Source organism: Callorhinchus milii, unplaced genomic scaffold (genome assembly GCF_018977255.1).
Source record: "Callorhinchus milii isolate IMCB2004 unplaced genomic scaffold, IMCB_Cmil_1.0 Scaffold17, whole genome shotgun sequence".
NCBI classification, from domain to species: Eukaryota; Metazoa; Chordata; class Chondrichthyes; order Chimaeriformes; family Callorhinchidae; genus Callorhinchus; species Callorhinchus milii.
The window spans coordinates 3,983,298-4,008,354 of record NW_024704758.1 but is presented as its reverse complement, the minus strand read 5'-3'; the positions used below and the strand labels follow the sequence as shown (position 1 = coordinate 4,008,354).

General features: G+C 51.0%; 2 protein-coding genes across 2 annotated transcripts; both read right to left on the bottom strand.

Annotated features, from left to right (window-relative positions):
- Positions 1 to 3,197: 3,197 nt before the first annotated feature.
- Positions 3,198 to 16,348, bottom strand: LOC103175077. Its single transcript, XM_007887840.2, has 13 exons — positions 16,226 to 16,348; positions 12,502 to 12,593; positions 12,066 to 12,179; positions 11,656 to 11,710; positions 11,241 to 11,303; positions 10,589 to 10,656; positions 9,876 to 9,936; positions 9,032 to 9,178; positions 8,582 to 8,688; positions 8,316 to 8,400; positions 5,000 to 5,168; positions 4,332 to 4,489; positions 3,198 to 3,621 (listed from the first exon to the last, which is right to left on the bottom strand). Exons 1-13 carry the CDS (start codon positions 16,346 to 16,348, stop codon positions 3,484 to 3,486), a joined length of 1,380 nt encoding a protein of 459 aa, XP_007886031.1. The 3' UTR covers positions 3,198 to 3,483.
- A 1,960-nt stretch (positions 16,349 to 18,308) lies between these two features.
- LOC103175076 (fascin-like) lies at positions 18,309 to 23,504 on the bottom strand. Its single transcript, XM_007887839.2, has 6 exons — positions 22,979 to 23,504; positions 22,413 to 22,694; positions 21,821 to 21,939; positions 21,013 to 21,169; positions 20,108 to 20,281; positions 18,309 to 18,514 (listed from the first exon to the last, which is right to left on the bottom strand). Exons 1-6 carry the CDS (start codon positions 23,502 to 23,504, stop codon positions 18,309 to 18,311), a joined length of 1,464 nt encoding a protein of 487 aa, XP_007886030.1.
- Positions 23,505 to 25,057: the final 1,553 nt, after the last annotated feature.

The following is a 25,057-nucleotide window of genomic DNA, read 5'->3' as shown; positions in this document are numbered from 1 at the left end:
TCCCCTCCGTCTGCCTGTCTCCCCCTCACACACACTCAGCCCCCCCTCCCCTCCGTCTGCCTGTCTCCCCCTCACACACACACACTCAGCCCCCCCTCCCCTCCGTCTGTCTACCCCTCACACACACACACACTCAGCCCTCCCCCCTCCGTCTGCCCGTCTACCCCTCACACACACACACACACAGCCCTCCCCTCCGTCTGTCTCCCTCACACACACACTCAGCCCTCCCCCTCCCCCCCGTCTGTCTCCCTCACACACACACACACTCAGCCCTCCCTCCCCTCCGTCTGCCTGTCTCCCCCTCACACACACACACACACAGCCCTCCCCCGTCTGCCTGTCTCACACACACAGCCTCCCCCTCCCCTCCGTCTGTCTCCCCCCCCCCCCCCCCCCCCACACACACACACAGCCCTCCCCCTCGTCTGTCTGTCTCTCCCTCACACACACACACAGGCTCTCCCTCTGTCTCCCCCCCCCACACACACCCTCCGTCTGTCTCCCCCCCCCCCCCCACACACACACCCTCCGTCTGTCTCCCCCCCCCCCACACACACACACACAGGCTCTCCCACTGTCTGTCTCTGTCTCACACACACCTCAGACTCTCTGTCTGTCTCTCACACACACACTCCTCCTCCCATCTTTTTGTCTCTTTCTCTCTTACCCACTCCCTCTCTCCTTCACACACACACTCACTCTCTCTCTCAACTCCGTCTGTGTCTCCCCTCGTCTCTGTGTCTCTGTGTCTCACCCCCACCCCTTCCCCTCTCGTTTGTCTATCGTTCACCTCTCACTCACTCTCCGTATGTCTCATCCTCACTCTTTTGTCTCACTCTCTGGGTCTCACACTCACTCTGTATCTGTCTCACTCTGTATCTGTCTCACTCTGACTGACTGACTCTCTCTTTCTCTCTGTGTCACACACTCTGTCTCTCTGCGTCACATTCCCTTTCTGACTCACACTCTGTGTCTAGTCTCTGTGTCTCATGTTCTCTCCCTTTCTCTCTCTCTGCCCGTCTCTCACTCTCTCTCACACACACACACACAGCAGGACCTGGGCTCAGGATGACAGCTTTTCCTGTTACAGTCTCCCACAGAGGAAGTGATGTATCAGAGCCAAATCAGTGCCTGTCTCATCCATCCCCACACAGCCTGAGAGGGAGGGAGGGAGGAGCCTGGGGTTGGGACTGAGGGCAGACCTGAGCTAGACACCTGGGGTTGGGACTGAGGGCAGACCTGAGCTAGACACCTGGGGTTGGGACTGAGGGCAGACCTGAGCTAGACACCTGGGGTTGGGACTGAGAGCAGACCTGAGCTAGACACCTGGGGTTGGGACTGAGGGCAGACCTGAGCTAGACACCTGGGGTTGGGACTGAGGGCAGACCTGAGCTAGACACCTGGGGTTGGGACTGAGGGCAGACCTGAGCTAGACACCTGGGGTTGGGACTGAGGGCAGACCTGAGCTAGACACCTGGGGTTGGGACTGAGAGCAGACCTGAGCTAGACACCTGGGGTTGGGACTGAGAGCAGACCTGAGCTAGACACCTGGGGTTGGGACTGAGAGCAGACCTGAGCTAGACACCTGGGGTTGGGACTGAGGGCAGACCTGAGCTAGACACCTGGGGTTGGGACTGAGGGCAGACATGAGCTAGACACCTGGTGTTGGGACTGAGGGCAGACCTGAGCTAGACACCTCCACCTCCATCATCCATTCAGCTGAAACCTCTGTCAGAAAGACCCTCCGCATGGAAGAGGAGAAGAAGAAGAAGAAGGAGAGGGAGTGGGAGGAGGAGGGGAGCGATAGACGGCAGAGGCTTTGAACAATGTTGAGTCTCTCTCTAAATGTCACACACTTCAAAACACAGACTGGTTTCAAGGGAACAACAGCAACGACAACACAATTACATTTATATGGTGCCTTTCAGGTCAGGAGGATATCTCAAGGGAAGGGTGGTCTCCCCCCCCCCGCCAGGGAAGACAGGATATATATCTGGACCTTTCCAGGACTGTCCCACAAAGAGAAATAATTTTTTTATTAAATATTATACCTTCAAAACAGCCCATAGAGCTTTGCGTTTAATTATTATAAATGTATAGTGATTGGGCGAACTTTGCTACTAATTTGCAGCAAAAATGTTGCACAAACTGCCTTGAAGTGAAGGATCGTTTTACCTGTGGGATTGTCGGCCAGGATACCCACCTGGTTTCTGATCAACAATCTCCTGGCTCCTTACTTGTGGGATTTTGCTGTGCGCATATTGGCTGCTGTGATCACCTACAAGAACACAATCACTGCACACTGCAGAAGACTCCCTGACATATTTTTTGAGAAATTTCGATCTGATAAGGGGCTGCATCAAATGAAATGCAATGTTTTGGTTGGTTAAACTCCAGCCGTGCCCTGACATACACTCTGTGCGGCTGCCAAACTGCACCTAATGCTCTGTGGAATTAGGAAAGTAGGGTGCGTCCTTCCAAGGAGGGAGTGCACAATCCATTAATGATAAGTCTTACATTTGGTACAGCACTTTTCATGTAAATACACTACAAAAGCGTAATACCCAATACATTGAGAGGAGTGCAAGACACCGACCCAGAAGAAGGGCAAGTATCGACGTACGGTAAGTGGTCAACATCTCTCCCGGAGGAAGGATTTAATCACCCTTGAATCCGAACTATGCATCTTGTTTGTATGTATGGTATACCAGCTTATCAATGTCACTTTGACTGTGTTAAAAGTACTGACATCATCCTGAAGAATGCTGGTCAGCCTCATTGTATTACATCGTGAGGAACTCAAAAACTTACAAGAGCATCACAGGATACATTGCAAAGTGAAGTGACTGTGTATTTTGTCATATTAGCGATAAAGTGAATGTCCACTTTTATTTGGGGGCTTGTTGGCCAGGACACAGGGAGAGAGAAACTCCTTTCTTGTTTCAAATACTTTAGTGCCATATGTCCACCTGAACAGGCAGATGCGACCTCAGTTCAAAGCCTCATCCAAAGGATGGCACCTCTGATGACGCAGTGCTCCCCCAACACTGCATTGGAGTGTTCATTCCAGACACAGGAAATCTCCATATGCAGATGGCATATGGATCTGGAACTGGAACTTTCAGTCTTGTTCGGAGACTTTTAAGCAATGGTGATGGGCTTCTGTATGGCTGACCAAAAAAATGTACGAATAGATCGATTATTATTTTTTATTGATAATTATAATTTGTTGTCAAGTTATTACAGAGGGTTCGGCGGTCACAGCCTTCCTTACAGTGCAGCAGGTGAGGAGGAGCAAGCCTGGCTGAGGAGCAGGTAGGCTCTTGGGTGGGGAGGAGCTAGATCAGAATGGGAGGAGCTAGGCTCTGGGTGAGGAGGAGCTAGGACAGAATGGGAGGGGCTAGGCCAGAATGGGAGGGGCTAGGCCAGAATGGGAGGGGCTAGGCCAGAATGGGAGGGGCTAGACCAGAATGGGAGGGGCTAGGCCGGCTCCATGTCGGGAGGAGGTGGTGACCTCCTGGTGATGGTTTGTTCCTCTCTGGAGCCTGCCCCACCCTGCGTTGTCGCAGTGACAGGCAATGTGCTTCGTGGATTCAGGAGGTTCAGGACGGACAATCTCTGTACACAGGCGTTAAGGGTAACAGACACGGAGACGCTGCAAAACCCTGAGTGCTCCCGGCAGACATCTCATATTCAACACTTGATGACCTTGGGGACCTTTTAACTTGTCAACTCCCCCATGAAGAAAACATAACCTCTTTTTCTCGAGTACTTTTCTTGAGTACCCGTCCTCAACACACTGTGAATGTCCGTCACCAACTAAACTTGCCAACTAATTGGCTAAACGTACCAGCTAAATTCATTAAACTAACTCACTAACTAAATTCACCAACTCACCAGCTACATCTACCACTCACTGGCTAAACTCACTAACTCACCTGCTAAACTAACCAACTAAACTCACCAGCTATATTCATTAAACTAACTCACCAACTCACTGAGCAACTGGGGGGGGAGCTGACTGCTCATTTTTGACCTCCTGCTGGTTGCGGGGCCTATAACTCGAGGGTGTAAACCTCGGAGAGTCAGTGACACGTCTAATAGAGAGGTTGGTGAAATTGTGGAACTCACTGCCGGAAACTGTGGTTAAAGCCGATAGTATCAATGTACTTAAGAGGGAACATGAGGGAGCAGGGAAAAGAGAGGAAAGGAGAGGTGGAGACTGGTTGGGGAGAATGGGTTGTTTCCGTGCAATATAGTTGTGTGTAACACTGCGCTAAACGGTGACCCTCATAAACAGAGAGAGGAGGGGGACAGTGGAAGGATACAGTGGCGGTGCTGAGCGAGGGCAGACTGAGCACTGAGGGAGGCTGTGTCAGACGATACAGGCCTGGTGAGCCCGATGGGTGAAAGTACAGGTGAGCTTTCGGAGTAAACACCTGTCCTCCCTTCAGCGGCATAAAGAGTGCGGGGAAGCAAATCTCACCTGTGATCGAGAGGGAGAGACGCACACATCAGCAACGGGGAGTAGCACAGAGTGACAATGTGTGTGTGAGACAGAGTGATAGTCTGTGTGCGTGAGACAGAGTGACAGAGGGAGAGGTGTGAGGCAACTCTGTACACATCTCTAACTATTTTGGGGTGCGAGAGTGAAGTCTTCCTCAGGTCAGCCACAGCTCATTTTTGATACAGAGTAAAGCTCCCTCTACACTGTCTGTCCACACTCCCAGGTCACTGAGAGCACGGGTTAGAGACAGAGGACACCCTCACATTTGGTGTCAGAGGTGGGGATGGAAAAGCTTTGAGGGAGGGGAGGAAAAAGAATTGATGGAGAAGAGGAGCTTGGGGTTTGTGGATGTGATACAGAGTGACAACGTGTGTGAGAGACAGATTGACAGTGTGTGTGAGAGACTAAGAGTAATAGTGGGTGTGTGTGACAGAGGGAGAGGTCTGAGGCAGTCAGTGACTAGGCTGATGGGTTGCACATTATACGCACCATGTTGAGTGGTGGCTGGTGCTGTGCCGGGGGGAGCGGGGAGATGGAGCCTCCTCTGGCCTGACAGACGTTTCTCCAGCTCTCTGCTGGTCTCAGCCCGCAGCCTGGCAATCACACACTGTTTGCTTCTCAGCATGTTCTCCTCCAGTACCTGCATCCTCGCCCACACCTGTAACAACAACAACTTGTATTTATATAGTGCCCCTCACTCAGGATGGCATCCCAGAGCACTTAACAGCATTGTGGCTTGATGCCGAGCTGGAAAGGGGAGGGGAGGTGACCATAGGCGTAGTTGAAGCAGAAAGTCTTCAGGTGTGATTTGAAGATGGGCAGAGAAGGGGGCGGGGGCAAGACAGAGGGATTGAGGCAAGGAGTTCCAGAGATTCAGGGTGTAGTGGCTGAAAGTATGGCCACCAATTGTGGAGGGGATGAGGGACACACGGCTGAGCAAAGGCAGCGGGATAGAGTGTGGTGTGAGCAGATCTGATAGGTGGAGGGCGGGGGGGCAGTAAAAGGGCGTGAAGAGGTTTGAAAGTGAGAGCGAGGAACTTGAAATCGATCCGTTATTCTATGCTGTGCACACTGCTGTGCGCAATTGGCTGCCGCGTTTTGCCCACAAAATACACAGTCAATTCACTCTACAGTATATTCTGTGATGCAAGTTGAGACATCTCAGTGATGTGATAAGGCGCTATATTAAATGCAAGAATTATTATTATTATTAAGTCCCCAACATGGGGCAGGAACCCAAAATTTTCTTACCCAGAGTGTGAGCCAGGCTGATACTCACTGTAAAATGCAATGACTGGGTATTTTGTAAGTGAGCTTACCCTTACATACCAATTTTCACATTGGAAAATTTCTCAAACTTGTCTTTGTGGGGGAATGTGTGGAGGGGGTGTGCAGGGAATGACAGCCAAGCCTGACCCTCACCTTACATGGCGCTACAACACCAAATCCAATCCAGGGATGTGCCAAAAGGTGGCATAAACTGGGGTTCTGGGGAGTTTGAGTGGTGGGGGTGTTGGAGCACAGTTAATGAGGGGTATTTAAAAAGCATTAAATAGGCAGGTGTGAAAGAAGGAGAGTAGAGGAAACAAGCAGGGAAATGGACTCCGGTTGAGGGCATGAGTGGAGGAGCAATACCAACACTCATACTTTGAATGTGTGGAGGTGTCTGTGGGTCTGTCAGGCTCAGGTACCTCTGCCCCCACTCACCCTCCATCGCTCTCCCCTCCCTTCATCTCCCCTCCATCCACCCCCGCCCCACCATCACTCCCCCACCACCAGCATCTCTCCCCCACTACCACAATCTTCACCCCTGGCTTACATCTTGTGGGAGCTGACGATTCAGAAGCAGCTTCCTGCTTCTACACATCTTCTGTAACCGTCCAGGAACACTGAGACAGAGGGAGAATGAGTGAGAGACAGAGTATGTGAGTGAGAGAGAGTGTGTGTGTGAGAGAGTGTGTGTGAGTGGAAGAATGAGAATTTGAGAGAGAGATTCAGATTCAGGAGCATTACCCTTTCCACACACCCTCCCCACTCCCACCCCACCCCGACCTGCTTTCCCCTCTCCCCAGGTGTCTGCCTCACCTTCTCTGTGCCGGTGCTGGTGATATCCTGGGATCGGGAGCCAAGTGTTCCCGGCACCTTCCGCCATCCCTCTCCCTACCCACTGTCAGAGCTGCTGAGGGAGAGTGTGACACCGCCATACAGCAGCCAGCTGTCAGTCAGCGTATCAACAGCAATAGGTCAGCCACCAGCCAGGATAACAGCAACAACAAATTACATTGTATGGCACCTTTCACGTTGGGAGGACGTCTCAAGGGTTTGCACCCGAGTTGGGGGTTGGAGTCAAGAGGGGTGGAGGACAAGGGGCGAAAGGGGGGGTAGGTAAGAGGGTGACCAAAGACACAGTCGAACAGGAAGGTCTTGAGACATGCCTTGAGGGAGACAGGAGAAGGAGTGAGGCGAAGGGGCTGTGTGGTTTGGAGTTCATCATATCATAGAATTATACAACATTCGGCCCATTGTGTCTGTGCCGGCTCTTTGTAAAGAGCTACCCAAATCAATCCCACTCCCCATAGCCCTGTGAACTTGTCTTCCCCAAATAATTATCTACTACTTCCAGAGGGTTGGTGCAGAGAGGCTGAAGACCCGATTGCCGATGTTAGAGCAGGCCAATAACTGCTGAGCGGAGGAAATGGACAGGTTGGTAGGGGTTTAGGAGGAGGAGGAGGTCACAGGGGTAGGGAGGAGCGAGGCCAAACCTTGCCATGGAGGGCTTTAAAGGTGAGGACGAGGATTTTGAACTCGATCCTCTGAGGGATGTGGAGCCGGGCGAGGATGGGGGTGATAGGATCAAGGAGCTTGGTGCGGGAGAAGACGGGAGCTGTAGAGTTCTGAATGACCTGCAGCTTCTGGAGGGAAGAGTTGGGAAGGCCGACAAGCAGGGAGTTGTGGTAGTCGAACCTGCATGTGATGAATGCATGGATGAGGGTCTCGGCGGGTTGAGGAGAGAGGCAGTGATGGAGCTGGGCAATGTTGCAGAGGTGGGAAAGGTAAAACAGATCATGGTACGAATGTGGGGTATAAAAGACAGGGAGGGTTGAACAATGCATCAAGGTTGTGTACTGGCTCGGAATACCCACCTGTGTTTGGTGACCGGCTTGGGGAAGTCGGTGCTGGTGAGGTGAGAGCCTGGGTCAGCTCCCTGTAAAGATATTAAAATAATAATAATCCTTGCATTTGATAGCGCCTTATCACGTCGTTGAAACGTCTCAAGGCGCTTCACAGAGGCGTCGGTGGGGGGCGAGCTGGCCGGGACGGGGGTTTGCCGGGGGAAGGGGGTACTCACCTGTCTAGCTCCTGGCCCTGGGATGGACGGACACTGTGATCCTCAAACAACTGTTGTTGTTCATCAGGCAGTGAAATTTGTACAGAAAGCGAGAGTGTGGGTGAGAGAGACAAAGGTGGCGTTTTACTGCTACAGAGTGAGACAGACACACAGGCCATAAAAATAGCATCATAATATAAGTGGTCTACACAATGTCCCACAAACAGCGATGAGGTGAAGGATCAATTTTACTTTGACCCTGCCCGCGGTCACCTCCCACCCCCTTGGCTCGGCATCAGGCTCCGCCACTGTTAAGAACTCCAAGACACAACCCTGCGGAAAGACACTGTGTAAATGCAAGTTGTTGTTATTTGGGGGATTGTTGACCAGGGACCCGGGAGAAACTCCCTTCTCTTTTCTAATAGCGCTGCAGAATCTTTAATAGGGTGGGTGGGGGTGTAACCAGTGACTCGGTACCTGTGAGGGTGGGAGCTCTCCTTCCTGCTCGGCCACCTCTCCCCAAACACTCGCCATCGACATCTCAAACCTGCTGTCCCTGGAGCTGAGAGCAAAAGGAGATCTGTCACTGGAAGCAGCTGGTCCTTACCCTGAGTCCCTACCTCGACCCCTCTGCCCAGATCCACCCACCCACCCCCGGGCAGTGTGTCAGGTCAGTGCGTGAGGAGAGCGCCATGGTGTAACTGTCCACGCTGACTATGTTCAGAGTGAGGGTCAGACTGTACCTGTGCTGGAGGTCCCCTGTCCAGGTGCTCTGTTCCTTGCTGTGTCTATCTGTCTGTGTCGCTCCATCACACATGTTAGCCTCAACACCACAGCCACACTCCTTCACCTGCAACCACACAGCGTGTCTCACAAACACATCACACACACACAGCATCACACACACATTTACCCACAGTGTCTCATACTCAAGACATTCACAGCGTGTCTCACTGTCTAGTTTGGGTCGTCCTCCCGATGTGAAAGGCACTATACAACTCTTGTTGTTGTAGTTACCATGGCTAGTGGCTCTTGGCACTGGCCTCAAGATGCTCACTGTGAGACACGGGGCGCTGCCATGAGTGGCCACTGTGGGCAGACGGGGGCTCACCTCTATGGTACAATGGTACACTAATCCCTGTGCTCCCACCCAGATCCCACACACGTGCAGTTACACAGCCACCAATCACTACCTTGTGAGAAGCAGTCGCACACTCTCCCAGGTCCCCATCTTCCTCCTCTTCAGCACCATCATCTTCATCACCATCATCCTCATCATCACCACGTGTCTCCATATCAAGCTGTTCATCTGCTCTGTTGAACACATCCTGCAGAAAGTCCTTCACAAAGTGATGAGACCAGTACGGGTTAGAGACAGAGTAAAGCTCCCTCTACACTGTCGGTCCATACTCCCAGGTCAGCGACAGCACTGGTTACGACAGAGTAAAGCTCCAGGAACATTGAGTAATTGTCTGTATGGTGGAATAGTGTCACTTATTGAGATGGGGTTATGGTGTGTGTGTGTGCGTGCGGAGAGAGTGTTGGGGTATGTGGTTAAGATGTGTGTGGGTGTAGGTGTTGGGGGATGTGGTTAAGGGCGTGAAGCCCTCCATGGCCTTGCTCCCCCCACCTCTGCGACCTCCTAACCCCCACTAACCTGCCCGCTTTCTCCGCTCAGGGGCCTCCAGCCTGCTTCAGATCTCCAGCCTCACCCGCCCTACCATTGGCAGGAGGGCATTCAGCCACTCTGCCCCCACCCTCTGGAACTCCAGTCCCTCTGCCTTGCCCCCTCCCCCCTTACCTCTTTCAAGACCCATCTCAAAACCATCCTCTTCGACCATACCTTCAATCACCCACCTTCACCCCCTGCCCTCCACCCTCCACGATCTCGACCCCCCGCTCGGGTCCGAAACACTAATTGTCCTCACAAAGTGAAAGACGCTATAGAGATGCCATTTTGTGGTTGTCGTTGTTGTTGAAACACTGTGTCAGCTTGTCTGTGCTGAGAGGACAGGTGTGTATGTGGCAATCACTAACCTCTCTGGACTCCATAAGAGCCTCAGGCTGTAGCCATTCTCCCATCCGCTCCCACTGGCCACTGAAACAGCAAAAAGAGACCACGTGCTATTAGCCTGGAGGACATTTTGTACTTAAAGCTAAGGGGGTGCGGGATTGGGGAACATTGCGACAGTCACTCTGCATTCGGACGCCAGTTAACCCTTTCCTGACAAGAGACCGGCTTCCAAACTAAGACTGAATTTAAGAATTTGTCATAACTGCACAATTGACTTGGTGGTATTTGGTGCTCCCTGCTCGTAACAACAACAACTTGCATTTATACAGAGTCCTTCAGACAGAGCAGCGTCTCGGAGTGTTTAAAACCACAGAGCCTGACACCAAGTGGGGTGGGAGGGGAAGAAGGGAGGAGGTGACGTAAGCATGATCGAAAAGGAAGTCTTCATGCGTGATCTAAGAGAGCTAAAGGAGCGGGCAAGGCAGAGTGATAGAGGGAGAGTATTCATAAGCTTGGGGTGTAATGGCTGAAAGCACGGACCCCAAAGGCAGAGCGGAGGGGGTCCAGCTGAGCAGAGGTGGTGGTTGGGTGGTGGGTTGGGGAGTGAGCAGGTCAGATCAGAGAGGTAGGGAGGTGCCAGGGCGTGAAGGAATTTGTGTGAGGATCTTGAAGTGGATTCTGAGACATTTAAGTTCTTGGTCAGCAAACAGCAGGTGTGAAGGTTATGTCTACCCACCACTGGGCCGCTTCCCTCATCGGACACCTCACTGGGAACATACAGTGTATCCCAAAGCCCCTCACAGCCTGAAATGATAGGAAGTGAGGAGCTCAAAACATGCACAACAACAACGACATACATTTATATAGCGCCCTTCACGCAGGGTAGCGTACCAGAGCGCTGGAACATAACCACACTCCGCCGTGGTTCTCGCATGTGGGAAAAGCTAGCTCCTAGTTTTCCAAAATTCTGCACAATTTTTAAATTTGAGACAATTTAAATTTGGTTTTAAGGCTGAGGTGCAACACAGAGTCCCACAAAGAGTCGGGGAGTGAGTGAGAGACCGATTTGATTTGGGGGGATCGTTGGCCAGTACTCGGAGAGAGAGAAACTCCCTTACCCTTTTTGAATAGCGTCGTGGGATCTTTAACATCCACTTGAACAGGCAGATGGGACCTGAGTTTAACATCCCTGGGTTCACATCCCAAGGTCAGCACCTCTGACAACGCAACAGCCCACCCCACCCAGCACTGCATTGGAGCATCACCTTAGATTGTGGGGCCAAACTGCCAGTGCTCTCCCACTGAAATGTCTCAAAGTGGCTCACAGTTAGTTACAGTGTCGTGACTGTGCCGTGGGCCCGCGTTTATTGAGCGAGAACTTCACTGACCATCAACTTCCTCATCAAACGTTCCCAGTTCAGGATCCGACGTTCCCGAGCAACCCTCACAGACTGCAGGAAAGAAGGAGATCAGTGCGGAGTTAGTGGGCAGCACTGTCCAAATCCTCACCTCAACCTCTGGCTCCCGGGGCAAATGCTCAGTCAGGGAGGAGGTGGAGGGCTGCTCTGTCTCTGCTGCCATCTCACGCCCGGGTCTGAACCCCTCCACATGCCCCCACCCCACCAACACAGCGCTCTGATCCCCAACACACTTTGACTCTTGGCCTGCAAACCGCTCCCGAATCCGACCTCGCCCCAACTCCCCTCTATCCCCCCGACACCCCGCCCCCCCCCAACCCCATCCCCAGACACCCTCCTAGATCTCCCACCCAGACACCGGACGGGAAGGGGGGAACACACGTACCTGACCGTGCAGCAGCTGTAGCCTTCTGATCGCTCCGTTCAGCTGCCCCTTCACCCTGTCACACACAGGTTAGCAGCCCCTATACCTTAAAGCCCCCCAATGCCCACATACACCCCCACCCCCACTGCACACATACACCCCACTCCACACACACACATTCGCCCCCCACCCCATACACACCACCACCTAACACTGCCCCCCCTCCCCTTGACTCTGCGCTCTGCCCCCCCCACTCAACCACTCCTTCATCCTGTTCCACCAATAACCACCCCCACCCCTCACATGCACCCCCACCGCACACACTCACCACCTCCCACACAAACCACCACCTCCCCCCACCCCGCATGATACCCTCTCTTGCACCCCCTCTCACCTGCGCCCCCCTCCACCCCCATGGCCCCCATTATTACCTGCTGTAGTTTACATGTAGCAGCCTCAGCGCCTCCTCCTTGTGCCCCCAGGGTGCAGCGTAGACTCGCACCAGGCTGACCAGCTGGGTGGCAGGCGCTGTCACATCAGAGGCACTGAGTGACAAGCGGAGAGCGGGCATTAGGGGCTGGAGGCGGAGTGGGCATTCCATCCCAACAACCTATCTCTGGGATTTCCATGTGTAAGTGGGAATACATGGAATTCTCAGTTTGGTTTGGACACTCATTAAGCACCGGTGGTAGGTTTCCACTCGTATCAGGCTGACCAAAGAAAAATAAACCATCTCTGGGACAGGGCTCGGACCCACAAGCTGTTGACACAGGGCCAGAGCGTGAGCGCTCGTCAGACACGCGTGTGTAGGCGAGGACAGACCGTGCCCTGGGCACCGTCGCCGTTAGTCGCCCCCGGAAACCTTACCTGCGGAGGATGTGGCCAGTGGTGATGATCAGGTGACACAGGACACTGCTGGGAAGAGGATGAGACAGCAACTGATCCTTAAAGTCCAGGAGCTGGAGAGAGAGAGAAAGAGAGAACGTGAGTGTGTGTGTGAGACAGAGACAGAGAGAGAGATGGGGCCTCGGTTTAATGTCCAAGCTGAAGGATGGCACCTCGGACAATGTGCTCCCCCAGCACTGCCCTGGAGCGTCAGCCTGGACTATGTGCTCAAAATCATGGGACTTGAACCCACAACAAAGAGAGCAGAAAGACAGCTGCTGAAGGATTTGAGAGAGAGAGAGAGAGATGGAGAAAAAATGGCTGGGGCTGAGGGGTGGGGGTGAGAGTGAGAGTGGGGATGGGGCCGAGGATGAGGGTGAAAATGGGTGCTTGTACCTCACTGATGCTGTTGTGAAGTAGGTTGAGTGAGGACAAGAGGCTCTGACACAGACTCTCGAACACACAGCCCTCCCTGGGCTCCACGGGCTGTAACACAGACACACACAGTCAGTCTATCCGTTCCTGGCTCTGCCCTGTGCCCCCACCCCCATCCCCATATCACAAGCACAGCACCACCCCCCCAGTCAGTCAGTCAGTCATTTGCCCTCTATCCCTCCGCCTTGAGGTCAAGAGGCTTTGACACAGACTCTCCTGTAACACAGACACACACAGTAAATCTACCAGCTCCTGGTTCTGCCCTGCACACCCCACCCCACATCACATGCACAGGCCCCCCACCCACCCCCAACCCCCAGTCAGTCACTTGCCCTCTATCCCTCCGCTTTGCCCCTTCCTTCCCCTTCTTCAGGTCGCACCTGAAGAAGTTCCTTTTTGACCAGGCTTACGGTCTTCTCCCCCTTCCACTGGCTCGTTATCCTACTCCGCCACCATCAAGCGCTCTGGGATGCTACCCTTCATGGGGTGGGGGGGGCACTATATGAATAAAGTTGTTATTGATGTGACACAGGCTCTTCCCAGTCACTCACTGTGACACAGTCTCTCCTGCCACACATTACAAGAACGAATCACACCAAACCGATTCCCAGCAAATTCCTGCCAAGTGTAGTGATTGTGTTTGTTGGGTGGCTGACCATGGGTGGGTGGGGGGTGGTCTGTACAGTGCAGCTGTGACATTACCGTGCCCCCTGGCGATGCCGGCCTCTCCCTACACTGGGACGGTGAAGCCGGGCTGTCTCTGTGTCGGGACAGTGAAACCGGGAAGAGATCACCTGTAACACAGGAAATAGACTCTGATCTCATCCCTCAACATGTCACCTTGGAGCCAGATGAGCTCTAATGAGACCCCACTTACCCCATCCTTCCAACAGGCTCGATTGCTATGTACAATACAATACAAAATGACATTAATAAAGTGTCTTTCACTTCGGGAGGAGGACTCAAGGCGTTGATATGATCAACTCATATCAAGTGAGTTAGACCCCAGACGTCATACTCAGGCTGTGCACTGATCTGGTCAGACCGCACCTTGAATATGGAGTACAGCTCTGGTCACTGTGACATAATGCAGCTGCATATGCCCCAGAGACAGCGCAGAGGAGAGCAATGAGGATGATCCCCAGTGCTAGAGGTTGAGCTGTGAGCTATGTTCCGGGTTCACTTTTTCAATCCCATTTAAATTTTATAAGTTCCCATCTGAGGCGTCTTCACTCAAGACTGAAGAGCTTGTCTAATCACTGCTCATGGTCCACAGTGACAGAGAGACACAAACACATACATAATAATAATAATTCTTGCATTTGATATAGCGCTTTAATTGACTGTGACTATACTGTAAAATTAATTAATTGTGGGCAAAACATAGTGACAGAGAGAGAGAGAGAGACGCACACACACGTACAAACAGTGACAAAGAAACACACACAGTAACAGAGACACACACTGACAGTGACAGAGAGAGAGACACGCACAGTGGGACACAGAGACATACACAGTGAGAGAGACACAGTGTCAGAGAGAGAGGAGAGAGAGAGAGACACACACAGACACATACATACAGTGAGAGATACACACATACACACACAGTGAGATAGAGACACACACTCACAGAATAGTTTGTGAATCGATAAACTCAGCCCTTTAAAGCTACCAAAGTTATAACATTTCCTCTCAACACTTTCCCCGCTGTTTGCTGTGGGGATTATTAGCCGCTGCTCCAGATTGACGCACACGTACCCGCTGTGGTGTCCATGTCCATGTCCCTCACTTTGTGTGTGTGTGTGAGACCAGCTGGTGTGACTCTGTGCCTGTCTGGTTACCTGGAGACAGACAGGGGCTGACTCTAGCCCAGAGGTGGTGCTGCTGAGCTGGACATTGTCCTGAGAACCTTTAAAAGGGAATTAGAGAAATTCTATATGTGAAAAGTAATGTATGTGCTTGTGAGTCCCAGATTATTGTCAGGTTATCTTTTGATGGCACCTTTGCTGGTTGATGCTTATACCGGTTGGTCTTTATATCAATATCAAAGTGTTTAATGAGGGCCGCAAGTCTCTTACTTTCATCAGCCAGGAGCAGAAACCCATCATCATAAGACCATAAGAATTAAGACGTAGGAGCAGGAGTTGGCCATTCGGCCTCTCGAGTCTGCCCCGCCATTAAATAAAATCATGGCTGATCTTCTAACCTAATTCCATTTATCCACCCTATCCCCATATCCCTTAATCCCTCTATCCTTTAGAAATCTTTCAACCTCAGTCTTGAATATTATCAAGGACTTTCTAAATGTTAATAATAATATAATCCTTGTATTGATGTAGTGCTTTTCACATCTTTGAGACATCTCAAAGCATCCGCAGCCTTCTGGGGCAGAGAATTCCACAAATTCACTACCTTTTGAGTGAAGAAATGTTTCCTTAACTCAGTTCAAAAAGGCTGACCCTTAATCTTGAGTCTATGATCCCTAGTTTTATATTTTCCAACCATGGGAAACAGTCTCATGGTATCTACCCTGTCAAGACCCTTAAGAACCTTATAGTTTTTTATAAGATCACCTCTAATTCTTCTATATTCTAGAGAATATAAGCCTAGTTTACTTAACCTATCCTCAGAGGTCAACACCCTCATCCCAGGAACCAACCTAGTGAATCTACGCTGCACGCCCTCTAAAGCGAGTATGTCCTTTCTGCACACATTATTCTAGATGCGGTCTCACCAAGGCCTTATACAACTGTAGCAAGACTTCCCTACTCCTGTACTCTGTTTTGCAAAACACGCCAACATGGCATTAGCCTTCCTAGTTGCTTGCTGTACCTGTTATACTAACTTGTTGTGACTGGTGTACAAGGATACCCAAATCCCTCTGAACACTAACATTACCTAGTCTCTCCCCCGCTAGAAAATAATCCGCTTTTCTATTTTTACTACCTAGGCGAATAACTTCACACTTCCCCACATTATACTCCACCTGCCACCTTCTTGCCCACTCACCTAGCCTGTCTATTTCCCTTTGCATATCATCCTCAAAGCTTACTCTCCCACCTATCTTCGTATCATGCTTAAGAGCCTCCAAACCAACCTACTGAATTTCACAGATCAATGGAAAATTCCATTTGTCTGGAATCAAGTGCACATTCTCTCCCGAGGGACACACCCGGCTCACCTAGTTCCACAGAGTATCACACCCAGGTTGGCAAGTCAAGACCTGGGGTCCCCAAACTGTGCTTTAAGCTAGAGTTCAACCAGCTAATACCTTTAGAGTATTGTCTGGCAAGCTGACCCCGGTGACTAGCCTGCTCTTCCAAATCTTGCCGATGTGCCAGGCTGCCTGTGCTGTCATCAGCAGTGCACTAGACCCGCTTAGCTTAGGAACCATACTAGAGACCGTCACAGAGGGCTGGCTCAATTCCGACGGCTGTAAAACTTGTCACCTTGGAGCCAGTTCAGCTCCTTAGCTCTATGATGAAAGGTTCTAGACTCTTCTCTCTTTTATTTCTCTTTGTCTCTGATCTCCAGGCTGGGGCGTTACAGACTGACAGATGACTGCACCAATGATCGCCGCTCTCAGTACAAGCCACTCACTATGGTTCCTGTCACTGGGGTCTAACTCCTTCACAGACGGGACTGTCCCCACTCTCCGTCACCTCATATTGACCTGCACCAGCCTGGAGGGGTGTTTTTGTCAGTGACCCAGAGGGAAAGAGATTGGTTATTTGACTGGAAATAGTTGTGACGGGATTTATTTATTAAATTGTGACGTGAACAGTTTACAGTTTATATTATTATCTGACGTGCTTATATCCTGTTTAATCTTTAATCTGTTCCAGGCTATTGGGGAATCGGCTCAGTTCAGATGGAGAGAAACAGCTGGTGTCACTGCAGAAACAAGAGCTGGGCTGAGAGTGTCAGTGAGATCACAGACTGAGGAGAGCCTCGAGAGATTGTCTGTCTGTTTAATATGAAATACATTCTCTACAATTGGTGCTCAGTAACCCATTGATTGGTACATGAAAGATATAGAGAGAATCCTGACCTTGTTTCCTATCTCTCTGGTGAGCTACAGTCTTGGCCACAGACACAGTTGATGGATGGTGTGTGGGATGGGGGTGGCAGCTGGTGACAGTGATTGTGGTTATGCTGGTTAATGGTTGGTTGGTTATGGTTACGGTGGCAGAGACGGTTGGAGACAGCTAATTTACACTTACCATTAATAATAATAAATAATAATCCTTGTATGATACAGCACTTTATCACCTCATCAAGATGTCTCAAAGCACTTCACTGGATATCTTGTAAAGTGTGGTGACTGTGTCTTTTGTGGGCGAAACATGGCAACCAATTGCACACAGCAATATCCCACATACAGCCATGGGAGTGAGTGTCCAATTTTATTAATTTGGGAGATTGTCGGCCAGGACACCGGGGGAGAGAAACTCCCTTCTCTTTTTGAATAGCGCCATGGGATCTTTAAAGTCTACCTGACTCTGTTTAACTTCTCATTAGAAAGACGGCACCTCCAACAATACAACACACCCCCCAGCACTGCACTGGAATGTCAACCTAATAATAATAATAATAATAATCCTTGCATTTGATATAGCGCTTTTCACGTTGGGAGGACGTCCCAAAGCGCTTCACAGAACACACTGTAAAGTGAATTGACTGTATATTTTTTGTGGGGGAACGTGGCAGCCAATTGCGCACAGCAATGTCCCACAAACAATCGTAGATTGAAAATGACCAATTTATTATTGTTTTTGGTTTTGGAGGGATTATTATTATTAGGCTCTGTGTGGAGTAAGGAAACTTGCCCAAGGTTTCGCCCTCTGCCTGGAATTGAACTCAGGTCTCTCACTTGCAAAGCGAGTGCTCTAACCACTGAGCTACAGGAACCTAGACAATGTGATTGCAAGTCCTGACGTGGGGCTTGAACCCACAATCTTCTACCTCAGAGACAACAATGCTATCACTGCGCCAGGCTGACACACATGAAGTGAATGATGATTTTATTGGCCGGGACACGAGGAGACACTCTCTTCTCTTTTCCCATCGCGCTGCAGGGATCTTTAATGTCCATCTGAACAGTCAGACGGGACCTCAGTTTAACATCCCATCCCCGGCGATGCCTAATAACGAAGGTGATCTCATCTGATACATTTATAGCATCACAACATTGCTGAGCCTGATCTGGTCTCTTCCGCAGTAACCCCAGCCTTCACCCCAGAGGCCTGAGTGTTGGGTAAGAAAGAGAGCGAGGGCAGAGGTTTACAGGATATTGTATAGATAATTTATTGCACATCATTTATATAGTCTTTTTGGGGTGAGGGTAGGAGGGGTCAGTAAAGAAACATGGTGGCGGATTTGGCGTCTTCCCCCGTGGCTTTGAAGTCCCCACTGGGCTGAGCGATCATGTACCTGCCGTTCGGGGCTTTGAGGATCAGCACATTGGAGCCCACCAGCTGGATGGTGAAGTTAATGGGGAATTCGCCCGTCCCTGTGACAAAGCCATCCTTGTCCATCTCCCAGTATCTCTCCGTGGACACTGAGCAGAGATACACACACACACACACACACACACACATAGAGATAGAGACAGATACAGAGAGACAAACACAGATACAGAAAGACAAACACAAACACACACAGACCCACACATACGCATGCATGTGTGCGCACAGACAAAGACGGAGACACAAAGACACACGAACATGAGAGAGTCACACACACAGGCAGAGACAGATACATATAGACAGAGCAAACACATAGACAGACACAGACTCGCATACAAGCAGACACAAATGCACAGACAAAGAGAGACACAGAGCGACACTCACATACATGAGAGAGACACACACACATACAGACACAGACACACATGCACAAATAACACACATTTACATGAAAGAGAGAGAGAAAGACACAGACCGGTTACCTGGGGTAAGATACTCTAGGGACATTCATTCAAATAATAATCTTCACATTAGATCTACCATCTAAAACATCAGGAAGTCACTGCCAGTGTAGTGTGACTGTGTAGTTTAATTTAATAATCAATAATAATTATTGCATTTGATACAGAGCCTTATCACATCTTCGAGATGTATCAAAGCGCTTCACGGGATATACTGTGAAGTGTAGTGACTATGTATTTTGTGGGCAAAATGCAGCAGCCAGTTGCACAAGACAATGTCCTACAAACAGCCATGGAGTGAGTGACCAATATTATTTGGGGGAACATTGGCCAGGACACTGGGAGAGAGAAACTCCCTTCTTTTTTCAAATAGTGCCACAGGATATTTAAAGTCATCTGAACAGGCAGACGGGACTTAGGTTTAACGTCTCATCTGAAGGATAACACCTCCGACAATGCAGCACTCCCCCAGTGCAGCGCTGGAGAATGAGTCTGGACTGTGAGCTCAAAGTCCCGACGTGGGGCTTGAACCCACAGCCTGCTGATCCTGAGGTGAGAGTGCGAGCGAGTGAGCCAGGGTGAGCCACTGAGAACTAGGAGAGGGGACAGAATCTCGAGATCATAACTAGCCTGGGATTGCCAGCCAGCAGAGGGCCGAATGAACCACCTCTTGTTGCCCCCCCCAATACACACACAGCTGCCCTCGCACTGGGGCTCTGCCCTGATCCCTCTCCTTACAGACACAATTGTACGTGTTGCTGCCAGGGTCACCTCTGTTTGGTGATAGAATGATGGGGTCACGTTAACACAGGGGCAGGCGCGTCAATCGCCCTCTCCCACCCCCCCGCCCAGGTCACCAGTATCTAACGTTGTGATACCAGCAGATAATGTTGCATATTAAAATGTCTTGTATGAAAAATGTCCCCCCCCACACCCTCAGGAGCCAGTGACCCCCTCCACCTGCTCTCTCAGTCGAGCGTCTGACGCACATGGAAACCATCACCGTCTGTCAGTCTCCAAACCAAACTGCATCAAGTCCCAAAGTGTGCGTGTCTCATTTCCCCGTAACTGGAATGTGATTCTCTTCCTGACCTAACACACAGACACCCGGACACACTGGACATACAGAAACCCCGGACATGCAGACATGTGGACACGCAAATACTCAGGCACACTGGACATGCAGACACGCCGGACATGAAGACATGCGGACACGGGACTCACCGAGCTTGAACTGGTAATAACCGTCCTCATCACAGCTCAGCTTGCTGGCCTCGTGTGTGCACCTGTTGCCGTCCAATCGCGAGGTCCCGGGGCCAAACCCCACAAACCCATAGTCACTTTGTAATATCAGCAGCGGCCGATTGGTCAGTTGTAAGATAAATTCCTGAGCAGGGCCTGGGGACAGAGTGACAGGCTGGTGACACCGGCCGTCCAGCTATCTGAACCTCCCTCCCTCCTTTGGTGACACCTCCCAACAGACCCCACAACATCCCAACACATGACAAAGGCGACTATTAGTACTGTAAGACACGATGTGGGGTTGGGGTGTGGGCAGCTCACAGACCAGGAGCTCAGTGTGCTGGTTTTGGCTGGGGCTACACGGAGGAGGCTAAATTGCTCCCTGCCTTCCCAGGATCAGGGAGAGGCAAAGCAGCCAGGCTTCCTGCTGCAGGTCCCTCTAGTACACCCTCCTGTGGCTATGTGCTTGTAGTGACAGTGGGTGGGGAGAAATCAGGCTTTCAGCATTGAACTCAATACAAGACATCTCAACACACACACACACACACGTACACTAACATGCCCACTAATATGCTCACATGCACTACAACAGCAACAACAAATTAAACATCCCAAGGCGTTGGACAGTGAAGGGTTTGCACCCAAACTGCGGGCTGGAGTCAAGAGGGGTGAGGGTAGGGGGTGGGAGGATAATCAATTGAAGAGGAAGGTTTGCGACTGGCCTTGAAGGAGGCAAGAGAGGGGGCAAGGCAGAGGGGCTCTGGGATAACACACTAACACACACATTGACATACACACTAAGACACAAACTAGCACACATACACAATAATACACACATACATACAATACCACACACACACAGGTGTGGAGCGGGCTGAGTTGCTGACCTGAGGAGCCGGGAGCCACGGCGAGTTGGCCGTTGCTCTTTGTGGTCACAAACTTGCCGTCCGAGGTCTTGATGCCGACACGGGGGCCGTTATACACCAGACTGAACCAACAATTGTCAGTCAGAACCGCCAGGGACACCAGCAGGTTCTTCGGGCCCTGAAAACAGCAACCAGCAACTTATTATTGGTCAGCCGGGTGTTGGACACGTATAAAATCCATCCCCGTGCTTAAGACTATCCAAAGCAAACTGAGAATTCCATGCATCCCACCTACACATGGAAATCCCAGAGAAAGATTGTTGGAATGGAGGGACACATCTTCCTTACCTAATTCCGGAAAGTATTAGGTGCAAGTTGGCAAGAGCCAAGGTTTGGGGACCCCAGAGTGTGCTTTGGGATAACTCTTGGAGTCTAACCAGCTAAAACCGCATAGCTCACCATTGATATTACTGTCTGGCAAGCTTTCCCGCTGCTTGTCCAGCTAGGACCACCCTACATTAGGGCTTTGGCTTGCAGGGTTAACAGGAGCTGAGTGGGAAGATTCGCTGCCTCCAGTGACTAACTGGTCTGCCTTTCCAAGTCCTGCCGATGAGCCCCTGCTATCCCTTTGCTCTTTTCCTTGAAGGCTCCTGTGTCACTGATTGTATCTCTACCGATGTTACTCCAACTCCCTCTCACTCTGTGTGTGTGTGTGTGTGGGGGAGGTGGGGGTGGGGGGCGGTGTAGGCGGCAAGGCCTTACTGTTTGCTTTGTGCCAGTCTCCCCCGCAGGCTCTCTCTTGCCACGATGGGTGATCCCGGGTACCTACCACGGCCAGATAGTCCTTGGACGCAGCCTGGAAGCACGCTTTCCTGGTCGTGTTGTTAATGATGATCTGGAAGATTTCAGACTCCTTCGCCTCCGTCTGGTTTGCCTGTAGGTCTCCGTCTGACAGGAGACAAACATCACCCTGCTGTGACTGACTTGGAAGTGTGGACAGATGTGTAGAGGGAGCTTTATTCTGCCTCTAACTATATCCACAAAAACATGTCTACAGATATACACACGCAATTTCACTCAGATACTTGCACACACTCACAGACCTGCATGCACTTTTATACACGTACACTCACACACAGACATAATTTCATATGCACTCCTTTGCACCCACTTATACTTGCTTACAGACTTGCTCCATCTCAAGCACACACACACACATGCATGCTCACACATGGTCAAAGCTGGACACGCTTCACACACACCAGGCTCACTCAACACACACACATACACAAACACTTGCATGCATACACACACACCCACCTAACATAAGCACACATACATACACTCACTCATACGCTCTCTCGCTCTCGTGCTCACACGGTGTCTGGGTTGTCCACACTCTGGCCAGCGATGCTCCTCACCTGATCTGATGCTGATGTACTTGGCGTTGAGGAGGGAGCGGATGGTGACCTGGCCGGGGCTGGGGTCTGGGGAGAATAGCTCGTCCTTGCTCGGGCTGTCGCTTTTCAGACTGCGCACGTAGCCCTCCCTGCTGCTCAGCACCCGGCCCTCCCCGTCACTCAGACACAGCAAACCGCTCCGCACCCTCAGCACGTACAGGCTCCGCGATGACGGCCCCGGCTCCAGCTTCCCGTTACAGCAGATCAGATTCCCGTTACTCGTCCTGATCCCGTATTTCTTCTCTAACAATGAAATCAACAACAACAATAACAACAAATAACATTTTTATAGCACCTTTCAAGTCGGGAGGACGTCCCAAGGCGCTGGACAGTCAGGGATGTGCTTCTGAGCTGGGGTTGGGATCAGGAGAGGTGCAAGGCAGGCACGGTAGGGGTGGGAGGATGATCGAAGGTGCGGGGGAAGAGGAGGGTCTTGAGACAAGCCTCGAAAGAGGCAAGGGAGGTGGTGAGGCGGAGGGACTGTGGGTTGCAGTTCCAGAGGGTGGGGACAGAGAGGCTCCTGGTACCTTTGAAGTCAAAGATGAGAGTCATGACACAGTCGGGGCCCCAGGGCAGCTCGCTGTCGCACCTCACCACGTTGCTAGCCGCATCGTAGCGGAGGTAGCGTTTCTTCCCAGGGCTGAAGAGGTTGATGTTGGGGTGGATGGCCAGGTGGAGCACCCACTTCTCGCTCTCTGAGACAGCCTGGGCGAAACAGGTGATGTTGTCCTCCGCCCCACCCAGGTAGCGCTTGGTCTCGTCTGACTGGAAGGACACCTTGCCGTCGGCCTGAGTGATCATCACAAAGTTGCTGTAGGCGCTGGGGGCCTCCTGGTCGCAGGTGACTTTGCCGTTGTTATCGCTAGCCAGGTAACGCCGCAGGGAGCTCCTGATGTGGACAAGGCACGAGTTGTCCTTCAGGAACTCGATGGTCCAGATCTGCTTGACCTTCATGATGGTGCTGCTGGCGTTGACCCTGAAGTTGAAGCTCTCTGCAGTCAAGTACTTCTGGGCTGAGTTAATCAACCCGACCAGTAGTGCTCTGTACGCCATCTTCACTTGATCGCTCGCTCAGACGCGAGTGCTGTGCTCCTCAGCCCCCCTCCCTTCCCCCCTGTGCCCTGTGTGATGGTGACAATGACGCACTTGTGAGCTCACAGCCCGTTTGTGGCATCAGCGAGAATCAGTGTGGAACGCTTGACCAACTAGTGACTATCCTGCTGGGTAGGGGAGGTAAACAAACTGAACTGGCTTTAAGGTGACATGTTTTACAATGGAATGTCAGAATCGAGCCCACCCTCTGTGACGGTCTCTAGTCTGGTTCCTGAGCCAGGCGGGTTCACAGTATTCCAGGGCACTGCTGATGACAGTACAACCCAGTCTGGCTCATCAGCAGAACCTGGAAAGGCAGACCAGTCACTTGGGTCATGGACTCAGTACCTGTTAATCCTGCAATCCAAGCCCAACAGGTGCCCTGGCTGACAATCCCTCTGATAAATTGGCCTTTCCAGGATGACATTATCATGCACCAAACAGATGCTGTTTCCTATAAATAGTCACCACACTTGACAAACACACAGTCACTGTGTTTGACAGCAGTTAACTATGAAAGCATTTGAGACATTTATGAGTATAAAGTGCTGACGGGAGCCAAGGAGGGCCTCTGTCTTGTCAACATTCAACTGGAGAAAGTTGGCTCTCAACCACCAGGACTTGATGTCCGATAGACAATCAGTCAGGACAACAGTGGTCCTGGAGTCGAGGGTGGGGGCAGAGGTACAGTTGGGTGTCATCCGCACAATGTGGAAATTAACCCCATGTCTGCGGATAACATCGCCAAGTGGGAGCAAATAGATATTAAAAAGGAAAGGATCAAGGACAGCGCCCTAAGGATTACCACACATGATGGTGCTGGGGCAGGAGAAGCTGGTGGCAGATAAAAAGTGGGGACAGTAGGAAAGGTAAGACAGACAGGACACACTCAAAAACAGACACACAGACTGAGACAGTATCACTCAGACACAGAAATGGAGTCTGGTCTGTTATCAGTACTGCATACCCACCTGCATCGGGTGATCAAGACCAAGGAGGATTCTCTTGATTTTGACATTCCAAACACATCATTTTGGAGTCAGCTCAGCTCCAAGAGATTTCACTTACCTCCCCGCAGACTCACTGCCAATTAGTCAGTGGGGAAGCTGAGCTAGAAAAGGTGAAAGATGAGGTCAGGAAGCATTTCCTCACACACAGACTGTGTAGATGGGGAACACTGCACCAGCACGCTGTAGAGGTGGAATCAATCGAGATGTTAAAAAGAGAAACAGACAGAGATTGAGGGAGTAGGGGTGTTAGAGGTTATGGGAAAGGACAGGGAGTTGGGATTAAATGTTCTGACAAGAGCTGGTAACCTGGAAAAGGCTTAATGGCCTCCTGTTCCTATTTGCCTTTATGTTCAATCTAGTGCTCCGAGGAACGGTCAGTGGTTTTCAAGGTATTAAATAATAATGCAGGTACAGGATTTTTAATTTAATACAGGAGAACATCTCAAAACCTTCACGGGATTTACTGTAAAATGCAGTGACTGTGGATTTTATGGATAAATGTGG